This window comes from Cherax quadricarinatus, chromosome 4 (assembly GCF_038502225.1).
Source record: "Cherax quadricarinatus isolate ZL_2023a chromosome 4, ASM3850222v1, whole genome shotgun sequence".
In the NCBI taxonomy this organism is placed as follows: Eukaryota; Metazoa; Arthropoda; class Malacostraca; order Decapoda; family Parastacidae; genus Cherax; species Cherax quadricarinatus.
This window is the reverse complement of record NC_091295.1, coordinates 33,524,546-33,539,535: the sequence shown is the minus strand read 5'-3', so window position 1 is coordinate 33,539,535 and position 14,990 is coordinate 33,524,546. Positions and strand designations below refer to the sequence as shown.

At 38.3% G+C, this 14,990-nt stretch overlaps 1 protein-coding gene across 1 annotated transcript in view; it reads right to left on the bottom strand.

The window, feature by feature from the left end:
• Window positions 1–11,388, bottom strand: part of LOC128684384 (protein-L-histidine N-pros-methyltransferase) — a 355,068-nt gene extending 343,680 nt beyond the window's left edge. The window contains exons 1-2 of the mRNA XM_070098219.1: window positions 11,120–11,388; window positions 10,860–10,966 (exon numbers count right to left, since the gene is read on the bottom strand). Coding sequence (XP_069954320.1) covers window positions 10,860–10,964 — 105 coding nt within the window. The 5' untranslated portion in view covers window positions 10,965–10,966; window positions 11,120–11,388. The remainder of the gene's footprint in view (window positions 1–10,859; window positions 10,967–11,119) is intronic.
• Between the last annotated feature and the right edge of the window lie 3,602 nt (window positions 11,389–14,990).

Here is a 14,990-nt window from a genome sequence, read left to right as displayed (position 1 = left end):
AGGGTCTGATGGCCTCTGGGACACCGCCAGCCAGGCACAGGTTGGAAAATTTGGTGAGTTCAGACAGCAGCCTCTCTGAAACCTCACCAAGTGCTGGATTGAGTATTTGTTTTAAGTGTTGAGGCCTTAAACCGGTGAAACCTCCTGCTGAACCCTGTGGAAATGACATAGCAGCTTTATACACATCAGCATCCTGTAAGGTTAGATGTTCTTCGCCTGCTGCAATGTCAGGGAGGTCAATGTTGGTACTGGGAGCCCTGGGTGGATGTTTGTCCTTCAGAGCTTGCGCCGTGCTGACGTCCTTGGGAGCGATGGTATCCTCACTGGTTATAAGTCTCAAAGCTCCAATAGTATTACCCTCTTCTATTTTTTTGCTAATTTGGGCTCTGATTTTTGAGGTGTCGGGTGTCCTGTTGTTGGCATTTGCCCGGCGGGTGTTTGTCGCCCTAGGGGGGAGACGGACGAGGTTGTCATCCCTTGGGAATGCATTTATTGCCCTAATAACATGTGTTGCTAGTGACTTGTCCCTCCTTGGTGGGACAGCCAAACAGGCATTGCCAAAAAGCAGCAAGTTGTGCCAGGATCTGTTGTTTGAAGGAGCATCGTTGACTTTCTTCAGAAGGTCAGTGAATTTGCTAGCAGCTTGAGGGCGAGCTGCTTTGGGGATGTGTGTCAGAGTCCTGGTGGATGTTAATTTGATTGCAGATTTGAGGTCCTCTGTAGAGGTGAAGTCACGGTAGCTGTCAGCCCTGTCTGCTGGGGGAGGCTGTTGGTTGTTCTCATTTGGAGCTCTCCTGGAGCCTAGACATCTATTGTGTGCACGGATGTTGCCAGATGTGGGATTGAGTGCACATTCCCTGTGGCACACCCGGCAGATGCCTCGTGAACGACAGCTTTGGCTCTGTCGTGAAGATTCCTGGGAACCCGCGACTACTTGTGACATTGCTGATATCGTGGGGGTGGGAGGGCGCCAGCTGTGGGGTGACGGGTGAAGGGCAGCATGGATGCATGGGGGATGAGGGTGGGGGAGTAGCGAGCGGCGGAACTTGTAATTGGTGGGGCACTAAACGGCAACACCCTTGGTCAGGAAGTCAGTGGGCCTAGGCTGGGATGAGGGGAGGGGATCTGGGATGGGGGAGGGGGGAGGGAGTGGCCCTGTGTGTTCGCTCAAGACGCACATCACTGACTAACTTTTGCTAATTGTTATACACTTATTGTTCCATTTAGAAAAAAACCCTCGCCATTTGGCACACTAATCACCATGCTCACACTATTAACCGAGGTGTTCTTCTGTTCACCATCCAATGACCGTGTCGTGGGCGGCCACTTCCTTCCCCAACCCACGACCCCGGCCGATCACAGATGTAAACAAAACCTCCTCCACACCTCCACTGCCAGGATATATATATATTATATATATATATATATATAATTATATATATATTATATATATATATATATATATATATATATATATATATATATATATATATATATATATATATATATATATTTATATATATATATATATATATATATATATATATATATATATATATATATATATATATATATATATATATATATATATATATATATATATATATATATATATATATATATATATATATATATATATATATATATATATATTGTATATATATATATATATATATATATATATTGTATATATATATATATATATATATATATATATATATATATTTATATATATATTATATATATATATATATATATATATATATATATATATATATTTGCATATACATATAATGTATTGTATATTTATATATATTATATATATATATATATCTATATATATATATATATATATATATATATATATATATATATATATATCAAACACAGGAGCTATATACATAATGTCGTGCCGAACAGGTAAAAAAAATGTAGTTTTGGTTTAAATGACAACGCTCTTCTTGTTGAATAAGGCAAGCGAAAATTTGTGTATGCAATAATTTCGCAAATATCATTCTGAACCTAACGAAAAAATATATATTTAATTGTGTTTGTTTCTTATTAAATTTTGCTTGTTATAATAATTTTAGACAAGTTTTCTAAGGTTCTTTTGGTACAAAATTATTAATTTTTACATTAACCAAAATAAATATATATATACATATATATAAACGTGTAAGAGAAAATTTTAGAAAGGACTTAATTTTAGATGAGTTCTCGCTAATTAACCAGTTTTACCTATTCGGCACAACATATATAAACTGGTTAATTAGAAAGAACTCATTTGAAAGGCGCTAGAAGTTACCAGATTTACCTGTCATCCTGCGTGATTAAGAGGCAAAGACACTAACAATCTAGAGTGAAAAAAAAACTTTATTAAGTTTCCGTTTTACACTATTATTACTGAACGGTAGTGCCTTCCTGGTTGGTTACTCTCTAACAACCACTACTGAAAAAAAAATATGTGGGGCAGGGATGTGACGCATCGCACTGACCGCGACTCCGCAATCAAATTTAACCTAAATCAATTAAGACCTGTGTGTGAGCTCACACCTACACAGTGTACGCGTTCTATTGTACGTGTGACCCTTCACGCATACGATGGTGAATTCTCAAAGCAAATAGGATAGTTGTCAATGCAGATTCTTAAATGGAGTGAATTTAGAATTATTAAGTAGAAATGAAATGGCGAAAAGAGATGACAGAAAAGCGGGGATAGAAAGAGATGAGAAGGGAAGGAATGTATACAATAAATGATAGTGCATTGGCTAATGGAAGTGCAGAAAATAGATACAGGGGGAACTGACCGAAAGAAAAAAAACTCAAATGAATATTGGAAAAAAATAGATAGAAAGGAGAGGCTAAAAATGAGTGACTGATGAACGGTGGAATGAAGACTAGGAAAAGAAGTATGATAAAAAACAATAACAACCTAATATGGAATGTGGGACAGTACTTAAAAAAATGAAACTTCGAAAGAATACAAAGGGACAGACGAAGAGATGAGAAAGGGTCGAGGCTAGAGACTGAAAATATAGAAAAATAATGCTGAAAATCGTGAAGGAAGGAAGAAGGGGGGGGGGGGGAAAGCGACATACGGAGGTAAGGAAAAGAGGAAGAGAAAAGAGGCAGGGTAGGGAAAAAAGTTTGTATAAAGTATCTCACCTAGGCAGGGCGAGTGAATATTGATGGACGTATGTAAAGTGTGGAGATAAGACCAGGGGGGTTTCTCCCAAGTCGAGGCGGAGATGAGATATCTCTTCATGGTCACGAGACCGAGACACTCGTATTAAAGTTTCTCTCTCAAGTTCGCCCTCCAACTCAACCCCATTTTCCTTTTTTTTTTTTTTTTTTTTTTTTTTAATTTTTTTTCTCTTGCAATAAATCCAGTTTTGCAAGACATTAGATGTTTGTTTGTGTATCCAAATGTATAACACAGGCGTCCAACCTCTGAGGCTCTGGATGAAGTGTGTGAAATACAGGCTTTGTGATAACATACATGTTAAAAGATAAGATCCTGTTCGGATTTTTAACCTCTGAGGGTTAGCCACCCAGGATAAACCAAGAAAAGCAGTGCGTCATCGAAGGATTGTCTGTTTTATTTCCATTAGGGTCCTCAATCTTATCCCCCAAAATGCGATCCACACCAGTCGACTAACACCCAGGTACCTACTTGCTAGGTGAACAGGACAACAAGTGTAAGGAAACGCGTCGAAATGCTTCCACCCCTGCCGGGAATCGAACCCGGACCCTCAGCGTGTGAAGGAGCTTTGCCAGCCAGGCCAGGCTAAAAGATATTAATATACATAAATAGGAGTGATAAGGGAAGAAAAAACTCAAACAGTTCGGGAAGGAAACCTCCAGATTTTTCTCTGGAAACAAGTTTTTCTCTTTTCCGAGGACGAAGACCCCCACTTACGACGACCGGTGGTACCTCCCTATATTTTATTACTATTATTATATAAAGTGCATATACAATCAGTGGCCACTTTGATAGGTACATCTGTACTCCTACTCGTTAATGTAAATATGTAATTTGCATTAACGAGTGTGTATAATAAAAATATATGTCGTGCCGAATAGGTAACACTTGCTATTTTGGCTTAAATAGCAACGCTCTTCTTGCCGAACACGGCAAGCGAAAATCTGTGTATTCAATAATTTCGCAAAATCATTCTGAACCTAACGAAAAAAATATATTTCATTATCTAAAATATATGTAGTTGGATTAGGCTAAATTAAATTCCGCTTGTTATAATAAGGTTAGGTAAGTTTTCTTTTGGTACAAAAATATTAATTTTTACATTAATACAAATGAAAAAATAAATCTTTAAACGTATAAGAGAAAATTTTAGAAAGGACTTAATTTTAAACGAGTTCTTGCTAATTGACCAGTTTTACCTATTCGTCACGACATTATGTTCGCTAGTCTCATGTTTGTAGGATCGATGGCGGAGTGGATAGGATGACACGTATGTTGTGTTGTCTCTTGAGGCAGGACAATCTGTCGTGGGGTCGAACCCTAATGCCGCAGTTTGGTAAATGTTTCAATACCACTTGTTTCGTGGTTTTATTGCTATAATATATATATATATATATATATATATATATATATATATATATATATATATATATATATATATATATATATATATATATATATATATATATACCCTTGGCTGCCTTCAAGAGGGAGCTGGACGGATACCTAAGTCAGTACCGGATCAGCTGGGTTATGGTTCGTCAGTTGGACTATGTGCGGCCAGCAGTAACAGCCTCGCTGATCAGACCCTGATCCACCGGGAGGCCTGGTCATGTACCGGGCCGTGGGGGAGTTGATCCCCGGAATACCCTCCAGGTAGACCCAATCTTACATTTTACCAATAAGTATGTTTTATTACGTAATGTAGTATACAAGGCTTAAAACATATATGGATGGTTTAAAGATGGCATACATAATACATGAGGCTTGTGGGATACATTACAAGTACATATTGCGAAGTATTTGTTAAAAATTACATTATAAAAATCTCACCCTGCTCCTCAGAGCTAAAATAGAAAACTAGATGCCCTGGGATCCCTAGTTGTCCTGACGAGTCTTTTGCCTAGCTCTTTTTCCATGGGCAAAGAGTCTGAGCCTATGGGAACAAACATATAGTCGGCAAGTTCACCTTATTTTCTAGACTTCTGGGACTTCCTGAAGCTGACTGCTGCCCCTACCTCCTCCTCCCTTTTGTCTAGGAGATAACATTTACATTCACATTGGTTAAAAACTAAGTCCCACACCACCTGCCTGTCCAGGCCAGCAGAGTAATTCTATCTGTAGAGGTTTGATTGCCATGAGAACTGCATGGTTGAAGTGACTCCCTTATTACTAGGCATCCAGTTGTTGCCAAGCTCCTCTTAAGGTTAACTTTTTCATGCCAATCTTTCCCTCTGATCTGCAGCAAACAAGACCATAGCTGCTGTAGATACACCCGTTTTCAGCGAGGACAGGGGCGGCGAGGATTTAGGCGGCAAGGCGAAGGGCAGCACTCATGCCGATGGTCTGCGGGTCGAGATGTGTGCCAAGGGGGAGGTTGGGGGGAGAGCCAACAAGAAATCCCCCGCATGAGCTCTCAATGCTAGGAGGCGGACTCTATCCTTTCCGAACATTCTGAAGCACTGTTAAGGCTATATTCTTCACTAATGGGCCATCCCACTGACTGTAGCTGTCGGGGGCAGCAAGTCTGGTTGCAGAGCCCGTTAGATTATCCCAAAGCCTGCCTCCTTCAATGAACTTTTGGTCACGAAGTCCATCATTGTACATAAGGTGTTCAGGGAGAACCGCTGAAACAAGTTCACCGGATGCCACACATGAAGACAAGAAAGGAGGGAGTCCAACCTATGATGCCTTGTGCATACCAATATCTCCTAGTCTGACAAAGTGCAGCTTTGTACCACTGCCCGTCTTTACACTTAGACAGACAGACAGACAGACACACACACACACACACACACACACACACACACACACACACACACACACTTTTGTTCCTTCGTTAGTTGTTTTCACTAACTGTAGCCCAGCAAGGCTGTCTTCACTACACATTATTTTTATGACTTTGCTAAATATTGAACTGTGGAAACTTCGAGTGTATAATGACAAACTATTTGCACAAACTCATTAAATCCCTCCGGTAGCAAACGACAGGGTTATATAATAAACGATTATATGTAATTACCTTTAACGCAGATATTACAATGTAAGACAAAACTAAGGAAAAATAGACACAAATGCAGCATAATGCGATACTTTATTGATTACGCTTCGCCCACACAGTGGGCTTTATCAAGTCACAGAGGTAATCCGTCACAAACATGAGGTAATCAGTCCCTCAGCCTTGGGTGAAGAACTAATTATCTCATTTTCTGTATATACTTCTATTGTCTTCACATTAGGTCCTTGTATTGAAAAAAAACACTGGATGGCGGTATTGTATACCATACATATACATATACAACTTTAAGATCTCGTTATCGTGCTTATCAAGTGGATATTTACTCTTGCAGATTTTCTATTGTGATATTCATGGGGAAAATGCCAAATAAGTAGGGGGTCATACTTCTCCAGACCATGAAGCAAAACTGTTCTCAAGGCTGAGGGACCGACCACCTCAGGACTACGTCGCTGATGTTGATGGATTGATTACATCGTCTTTACATTTCTACTGCTTTTGCTGTCTCCTTTGTATTCGACTGAAGAAGCCTATTGTGTATGTGAAACTTTTCAGAATAATGATACCTAATTGTTACACACGTGTCTTACTTGTCAACATATCGGGATTGTATGTCATTATCATATTCATATGGGGATGGTAGATCTAATTCACTGAATCAAGAGTTCTTGACCAATATCAAAACACTAATGAAGAATCTCTTGTGATAATTCTTTCTCCTCCACTGTTTTTATTAAAATTTTCATGTCGATCCAGTAAGGCTAAATGTAATATTTACTGTGAATGTTCATTCATGTCTGCATGTCTACAACCTTTAAGGTACAATGTTCACTAGATTGGTAAGGGCACCATTCCTCTTCAATTATCTTGCTTTTTATCATACTTTGTTTTCACTTATTTTATTGCTTTAGCGATGAGTAATGCGTTATCACCCAGATGTCTTTACCTTGCGAGTGTGTATAAATGATAGATTCAACATTTAGTTACAGAAGCAGAGCAGTACTTGTGGTCTCCATAATATTTTCCCAAGGCAAGGCTCATTAAACATGACAGCTTCTTTACTAAACAGTAAAAGGTGCTTGGCTGAGAGATTGTCTCGCTTTTAGCGGAGAGAGGATCGAATCTTCACCATTTGCGGTGAATGACGTACATGGCTTAAGCGCTTTACATAAATATACGATACCTGGCTCACCACAAGAGTCAATTAACTCCCAGGCACCTTTCGTCAGTTTTATACAGAACAGCAGGTGTAATGCGTCTTGCTCATACGTCTCACTTTGTATAGGGACCACACCCGGGAACTTTACAGTTGTGGTTGCCAAGGCTAGATTCTTAGCTCTTGACCCAGACTCTTGACGTATGATTCAGTAATTCCTGACATAGTGGTCCCAATCATGACTATTCATATTGATGGGCTTAAAATTTTATATTCTTCCTCCATCACATCCTCATCCAGATCATTCCACTTTTTAACCACCCCAAGCCTGAACAAATATTTTTTGAATAGATAAGCAGGAATCGTTCTCGATTCCTCTTAAACATCTTGTACGTCGTGATCATGCCTTCCCTGGGTCGTCTATCCTTTATTATCGTAAAGTTTGTATCTTTAGTCTCTCAAACGTCATTTTCATTAGCTCATTTTTCATTCATTTTCTCTTGTTGGGAGCCTCTTCTCTTTACTCTAGTTTCGGCTCCATGCTAGTGATGCAAACATATATACATGGTCTTTGTTGAGGTTGCTGATAACCAATGAATAATTTATTCAATTTATACGCTCCCTTAGCGATATGCAGGTTACTACTATACTCTCCATTCTGAAAGATAACTCGGCTTTTGTCCACTCAGTTTGAGCTCCATTTCCAGTCTTCCTTCTCCTTCCCAAGCTTTGGTAACCTTGAATTTGCTAAACTCGTGGTGATTCACCGCTTGCTTGCCTGCGTACTCACCTAATTGTTGTTTCAGGGGTCGAGTCTCAGCTCCTGGGACCGGCTCTCTGGCCTTGTTAGGTAAAAGGACAAGTGAAACTAATGTGACATTTTACTGTAGGAACGTTTCGCTCTCCAGGAGTTTTATCAAGCTGTTACAAACAATACATGGACACAGAGGGCGTATATTTGGGCTTAGAGTGAGGTGTAGTAGTTGCAATACTAGTGGTAGCAGTAATAATAATAATAATACATGTGGTAGAAAAAGACTAGTACACATGTACAAGTCGACTTTTTCTATCACATGTATTACTACTACCGCCACCACTAGCATTACAACTACTGCAGGTCACTATAAGCCTATATATACCCTCTGTGTCCATGTATTGTTTGTAACGGCTTGACAAAGCTCCTGGAGAGCGAAACGTTGCCATAATAAAATGTCACATTAGTTCCACTTGTGTCCTTTTATCTAACATATTGTCGGTAATTCTACCAACATTAATACTCTCTGACCTTACTGGTTTCACCGTCTGACTGCGTGAGACCCATCATACCTATTCTTAAAGCCATGTATGGATCCTCCATCTACCACTTCGCTGTACAGGATGTGTGTGTGTGTGTGTGTGTGTGTGTGTGTACTCACCTATTTGTACTCACCTATTTGTGGTTATACATAGCATGTGTGTAGAGAACCTAGGGCAACCCCAAAAAAAAGTCAAACACACAGTGTTTTCCAGAAATTCATAAACAAGTGTGTAATAAAATATAAGGTTTATTCTTTGTTTAACTTTCTGGCAAACGACTCCACTGTTTATTAATCGTATTAACCCACTTGTTCTTTGTTTGAGTGATGACTTCGGATTAATCACCCTCACGCGCAACCAAGTATAGCACTGATACCTTAGTACAGCCAGCAAACTATCAAGTACAGTTTGCCTGACGTCGAATTTGAGAAAAAAATACAAATGTCACTGTAAGGTAATCTAGATACCGAGGTACAAAAAATAATATATGAACATTTTAAACTGTACGACAACCTCTCCAAACTCCTACGCGTCGATGGTTATCGTACATCAGGCGACTATCCCGCCAGCATCGGTGTAGTGTTGCCCACATGAGGTGCCTCTAATGGAGTCACATTATATACTCTACATTTATAGGAATGGCATAAGTTTATTTCACTGAGTAAAACAGCCACCAAGCCACCACGTATACATTAATGTTTTATAAACCTATTACTAGGGAACCTAGGTTTAAAGATAAGTAATCCCCTGCCTCTTTCCCTACAGCCACTCCACCTTGGCACCATTGCATCTAAGCGTACATTCATCATTCAATTTCAGACGTCACACACTAGCATCTGATCATTCAAGTTGCATCATTAATTATTATTTATCACTTTACCAATAACATTCAGAGGTAAGCGTCCATCTACACACGATCAGTCTCCAAGACGTTACCCTTTAAGTGTCCGGTTACATTCGACCACCTCACCTAAATGATTTACAATGGATCCCTCCACGGTACTAGTTCTAAGTTGCACCTCCCTCCCTCACTCCCATTCCTCAGGCACACGATTTAACACAAGCTAACACTAATTCAAGGCGAGGAATAGTTGATGCTGGCTAATTTATAAATTTACAGGGCCAATACGTCATTGAAGGTCAGTGATACCACCACTAACTAGCGTAGGGTAAGGTGTGGCTCAAGCCAGTTGTACTGTCCAAGGAAGTGCACCTCCACCCCAGGGTATTGGTAACATTCAGCCAGAGAGTTGGGATATTTTTATGTAAACTTTTTTGGCGACTGACAGTTGTTATGCAAATCCCTGTCAAATGTAAGTATATCTTAAATTAGATGAGGTTAAAATAAGAATCGTGCATTGTTACCGCTTTGCAGATAAATATTTGATGTCTCGTCCCCGACATCCTGTTCCACAAGACAGAGATGTGGGTTGTTTGGACGCCCTCATACCCAGACCAGGAATGGACAGTCATTATAATTCTGGCCGGGGATAATGAAATAGACTGAGTTACAGCCTTAATGTCTGACTAACAATAATACTAATGATCATTATTATTAACGTATAACTACTGTTTATAACGCAAATGGGCTTTGCCTAAACAAATTTAAATATTTAAATATATATATATATATATATATATATATATATATATATATATATATATATATATATATATATATATATATAAAGATGTCCAGCTATTTTTATAATAATAAGAAAATATTTAATAAAAAATAAAAATCTTTAAAAAATTAACACAATACAACTGTTTTCATTTATTAACAACGGAACGCCTTAGTTTATATTGTTGATAATAGAAGGAAAACTCCGATCAAATTGAAGAAGTATTGGCACATCATACTTCGATATCAAGCCCTGGGATCTGTATCTGCATAACAGAACATTTACAAGGAATGTTCCGTCGATGTTTCATCAACGTCACTATCATTTACATGTTAACTCTGTCACTCAAACCATCACCTACACATTTACCAGAGCATTACCAACTTTTTTCTGTTTTTCGTCCCTCGCAGAAAACGAAACAATCTAGTCCTGCAGAAGATGCTATGCCACGGTGTTGAATGCTAAATTATAAATCATCTACAAATGACGACAATTTATAAAACGATATTATACGTTTAACAGCTAATCACTACATTAAAAGTAAAGAATGACAGTTCTACCTACCTTAGACAGGTTCATATTGCGCAGGCGCTCGTCCGTCACCATACGGTTGTACATGGTGCGCGCCAAATTCGACCGTAGGTGCGGTCTGCCACTAGCTTCGGTCATCCCTACAAGGAAGACGATGACGTTATACACACAAACAGCAGAAGACAGCCGGTTACTCATCAAATACAATACTAACGCTAGGTTTGTGATGTGCTCTAGATCAGTCGCGAATCTAAAGTCAAGCAAAATCTGGCAAGGAAGTAATGGTTATCTACGTGAAACTGCAGATACTTCTCCGAGAATCGAGAGAGGTATGGCGCAGACACTGCTGGCTCCGCTGTACACCACGATTTTGAAGGGCTCAGAGTATTCTACGCGGTATCAAGACGCACACAAATAAAAATGAACGTCTGTGTTTTGGAAAACTATTATTCGATTAACAAATTAGCGTTAAATAAACACAAGCAAGGCACTGAAATAAATGAGACTAGAGAAGATGGCGTTTGTTTACTGTCAGTAGGCGTCATCTGGTGGCGGCCGGGCAAACTACCAGGCGAGGGAGGTTCAAATCTCGATCGATGGCAAGGCTGTGAATCTCCACAGGGTGACTGATTTGTCGAGTAGTTTTTATGTAACATTCCAGTTATGTTACATGAATACTTTATAAAATTTCCAACCACGCATAAGTAATATCAGCATAATTCTGGATAATTAAATGCTAGATAAAATGCGAGCGACTAAATCTCACCCGAATATTTTATTTCGGTGCGAAAAAAAGCAGGGAGAAACGGCAGTATCAAAAGAAAATTGAATTAGCGGAAGTTTGCTTATCTAATGTGTGCTTTCATAACGACGACGCTGCAGCAAAGAATCTTGACAAGGGAAGCGGAAGGGGGGCTGGAGGAAAGGAGAGGGGGAAGGTGAATGAATGGGGGCTGGAGGGAAGTACCCCTTCATGGGAGGTTCCTTGATCCTGGTGAAGGGTTCTTGATCTAGAAAATTGGACCTGACCTCCCCTTGGATTCAAAGCTGTATGATTCCAATGGGTTTAGCGCTCCACAAATTATAACAGGAAAGTAGGTAAGGTGAAAGAATAACTGAGGGGAAGAGAAGGGAAAATAAGGTGAAACAGAAACAATAAGAGAATACAATAAATAAAGAGAGGGCCTGTGAAAGAAGAAAAACAGAGGACATATGCGAAAGCAATAAAATGTGAAAATACAGATACTCTACACAAAACGAGAAACGGGAAATAAAACTTGAGAGAAAGTGAAGGAGTGATTCAGGAGCACTGAATAATCCATACGGGTTGACCGCTTTTTGTCAATATAATAACAGAAGTGTTTTAGAATTGAAATAACAGATAAGAAGAAACATACAAAAAACAAGACCCCCGTCAGGGGAGGCTGACTAGATGCCAGTAAGAGGCTCTAGATCCAATGGAATGGGCATATCCTCCCCTTCCTTGGATCGAGCCTGTCATTCCCCATGCAAATTCAGCATCTCCCCTATTAGAAAAATAATGAAAATAATAATAATATAAAAATAATAATAATAACAATAATGCAAAACGAGAAAGACTGAAGTAGGATAGATTATTTCATGAATAGAGATATTAAGAAGACTAATCAAGGAGTGGACAGGCAGAATGAGAAAACAAAAATGATAATGGTAAGAAAAAGATTAGAAAACTAATACAAGGCGGATACAAGAGAGAGAAAAGGATTCTATGTAAATATTCAACAACTAAACAACACAAGTCGAAAAAATGCAAAAATAACTGTCACAGGTGATAGATAAGAGGCAAAAATAAAGTATATTAAGAAAGATAAGAGCTCATTAGACAGGCCAGCAGGATTATACCAGGTGAAGGAATAGGGAGACATGTGAGCATGAATATGCCAGGTGAAGGTGGTGCAACGACCCAGAAAAGAGGGACTGGATAAAAAAGGAACTCTGGGCGGCAGTAACGAAGAGGGTAAATATAAAGCTCAGGACAAAAGATGTTGAACCTAAGGGTGCAGAGTTAGCATACAAAAGAAAGTAAACAGGAGAAAGGGGGAAAGAAGATATGAAGATATGGGGAGGGTAAAGCGGGAGAGAAATGAGATGTAATAAAAATGAATCATAAGACAAAGGGGAGGGGAAAATACAAACACAAGAACTCTGAAATAATATGGTAAAGAGTGAGAATTTATTAAATAAATATTATTACAGAAAGACAAGAAAATTATCTATAAGCAGAAAGAAAATAGAGAACGACTCGTGATATCGCAATGATATGACTGTAAACAATTCATTGAAGATAGAGGTGTGTCTATGAACTGGTAAATGCTTGAGAACGATACCCCACAAGTGGTGAGTGGCTCTTGATCCAACTTATCCTCCTTTTCTTTGGTTGGAGCATGAATGCCATAGGTCGCCTACACATTGTCCTCTAGCCCCACTCAGCTCACACTGGAGTCACAACGGTGGTCATAAAGGGGCAAAACATACGTAACAATGGTAGTGATATATGTGCAATAAGCAAAAAATAAGTAAGATAACAAGAGTCAAGAAGAGGAAAGTAAAAGTGAATGCACACGGTATAACAGTAAATTGTGATTTAGTTTAGCTGCACAAGAAAGCTTCAACTGGGAAGAAAGATAGACGAAATTCCAACACTGGTGGAGGTGATCAAGACTGTAACAATGGACTCCAAGTATAGAATGAAAATTATAACAACAGGGTAATATAAAAGGGTGTACATGCCAAAAATATATAAAGTATAGACATCTAGAAAAACAACTCATCCTCCAAGTTTGTTTATACATTCGATGGAAAATGCACGCTCTGACATTATAATAAGTCGCACGCTGCCAGAGCGCAGCAACCGCTTTTATTATTGTAGGTTAATATGAAAATATAGGTTATTATATGTTAACATAACTAAACCTAACTTAATTGCTGTTAAAAAATAATACATTTCCTGGAATATTTAGAGTGCACAAAAATGAATGAAGATATATTCGGCGAAAAATACATGTTCGAATTAGAAACCAGGTTACGCCAAATGTTTATGTGCGGTTCCTCACAGATTAACGCACTGGAATGAAATTTTCGGGGTCTCGTGTTCGAGTCCCCCATTGACGGGTAGTGATTGTTTTAAATTACGCTTCCAGTTACAATATAAATAAAAGTTCATCATCTGGCCGAAAAAAAAACTTTCAATATTTATTCAAATGTATCTACACCACTTGTGCAACAGTGGCTACAGAACTCACTGGCTGGTTGGTTAACTGCGCTTAAATTCTATCGACACACTAGGATCATTAAGTCTACATGTAAATCATTCACCACAAGAATACTTTAATCGATATAATATGGATTGAAGCGAACTCTCGTCATACATACTCTGAGAGGCATACACCTGAAGGTGTACATATCCTGAGAGGTCGTGAATGGCTGGACTCCGAAATATTTCATTCTGACTCTGCACTGTGTTGACAACCTTACCCTTCTTGGTTCTAACTCGTAAAGGCATAAGAGAAAAACAGAAAATAATACAGGAAAAAATGGCATAAATTAAACAGATAAACACTCCCGACAAACTTGTGGTTAAAGATCAAATGGATCATACAAATACAACGATCATCTGGTCGATTGAGTGCAGAAAACAACACTCACTGAGGAAATATTAAATGCACTAAAATATAAAGTATTGGACACCACAACAAAGAGTAGATTGCACTCTACCACTTGGGAAAAACGTTAACCATTACTAAACCGATGAGCAACATCTGCCATGTATAACCTTCGAAAAATAATTTAAAGATAAAATACTGTGAGACCGCACTTCACCACGTAAATATATATATATATATATATATATATATATATATATATATATATATATATATATATATATATATATATATATATATATATATATATGTCGTGACGAATAGATAAAGCAAGAACTCATTTAAAATTAAGCCCTTTCTAAAATTTCCTTTTATACGTTTAAAGAATTTTTTTTCATTAATGTTAATGTAAAAATTAATAATTTTGTACCAAAAGAACCTTAGAAAACTTACCTAACCTTATTATAAAAAACGCAATTGAATTTAGCCTAATCCAACTAAATATATTTTAGATAAGTTTACA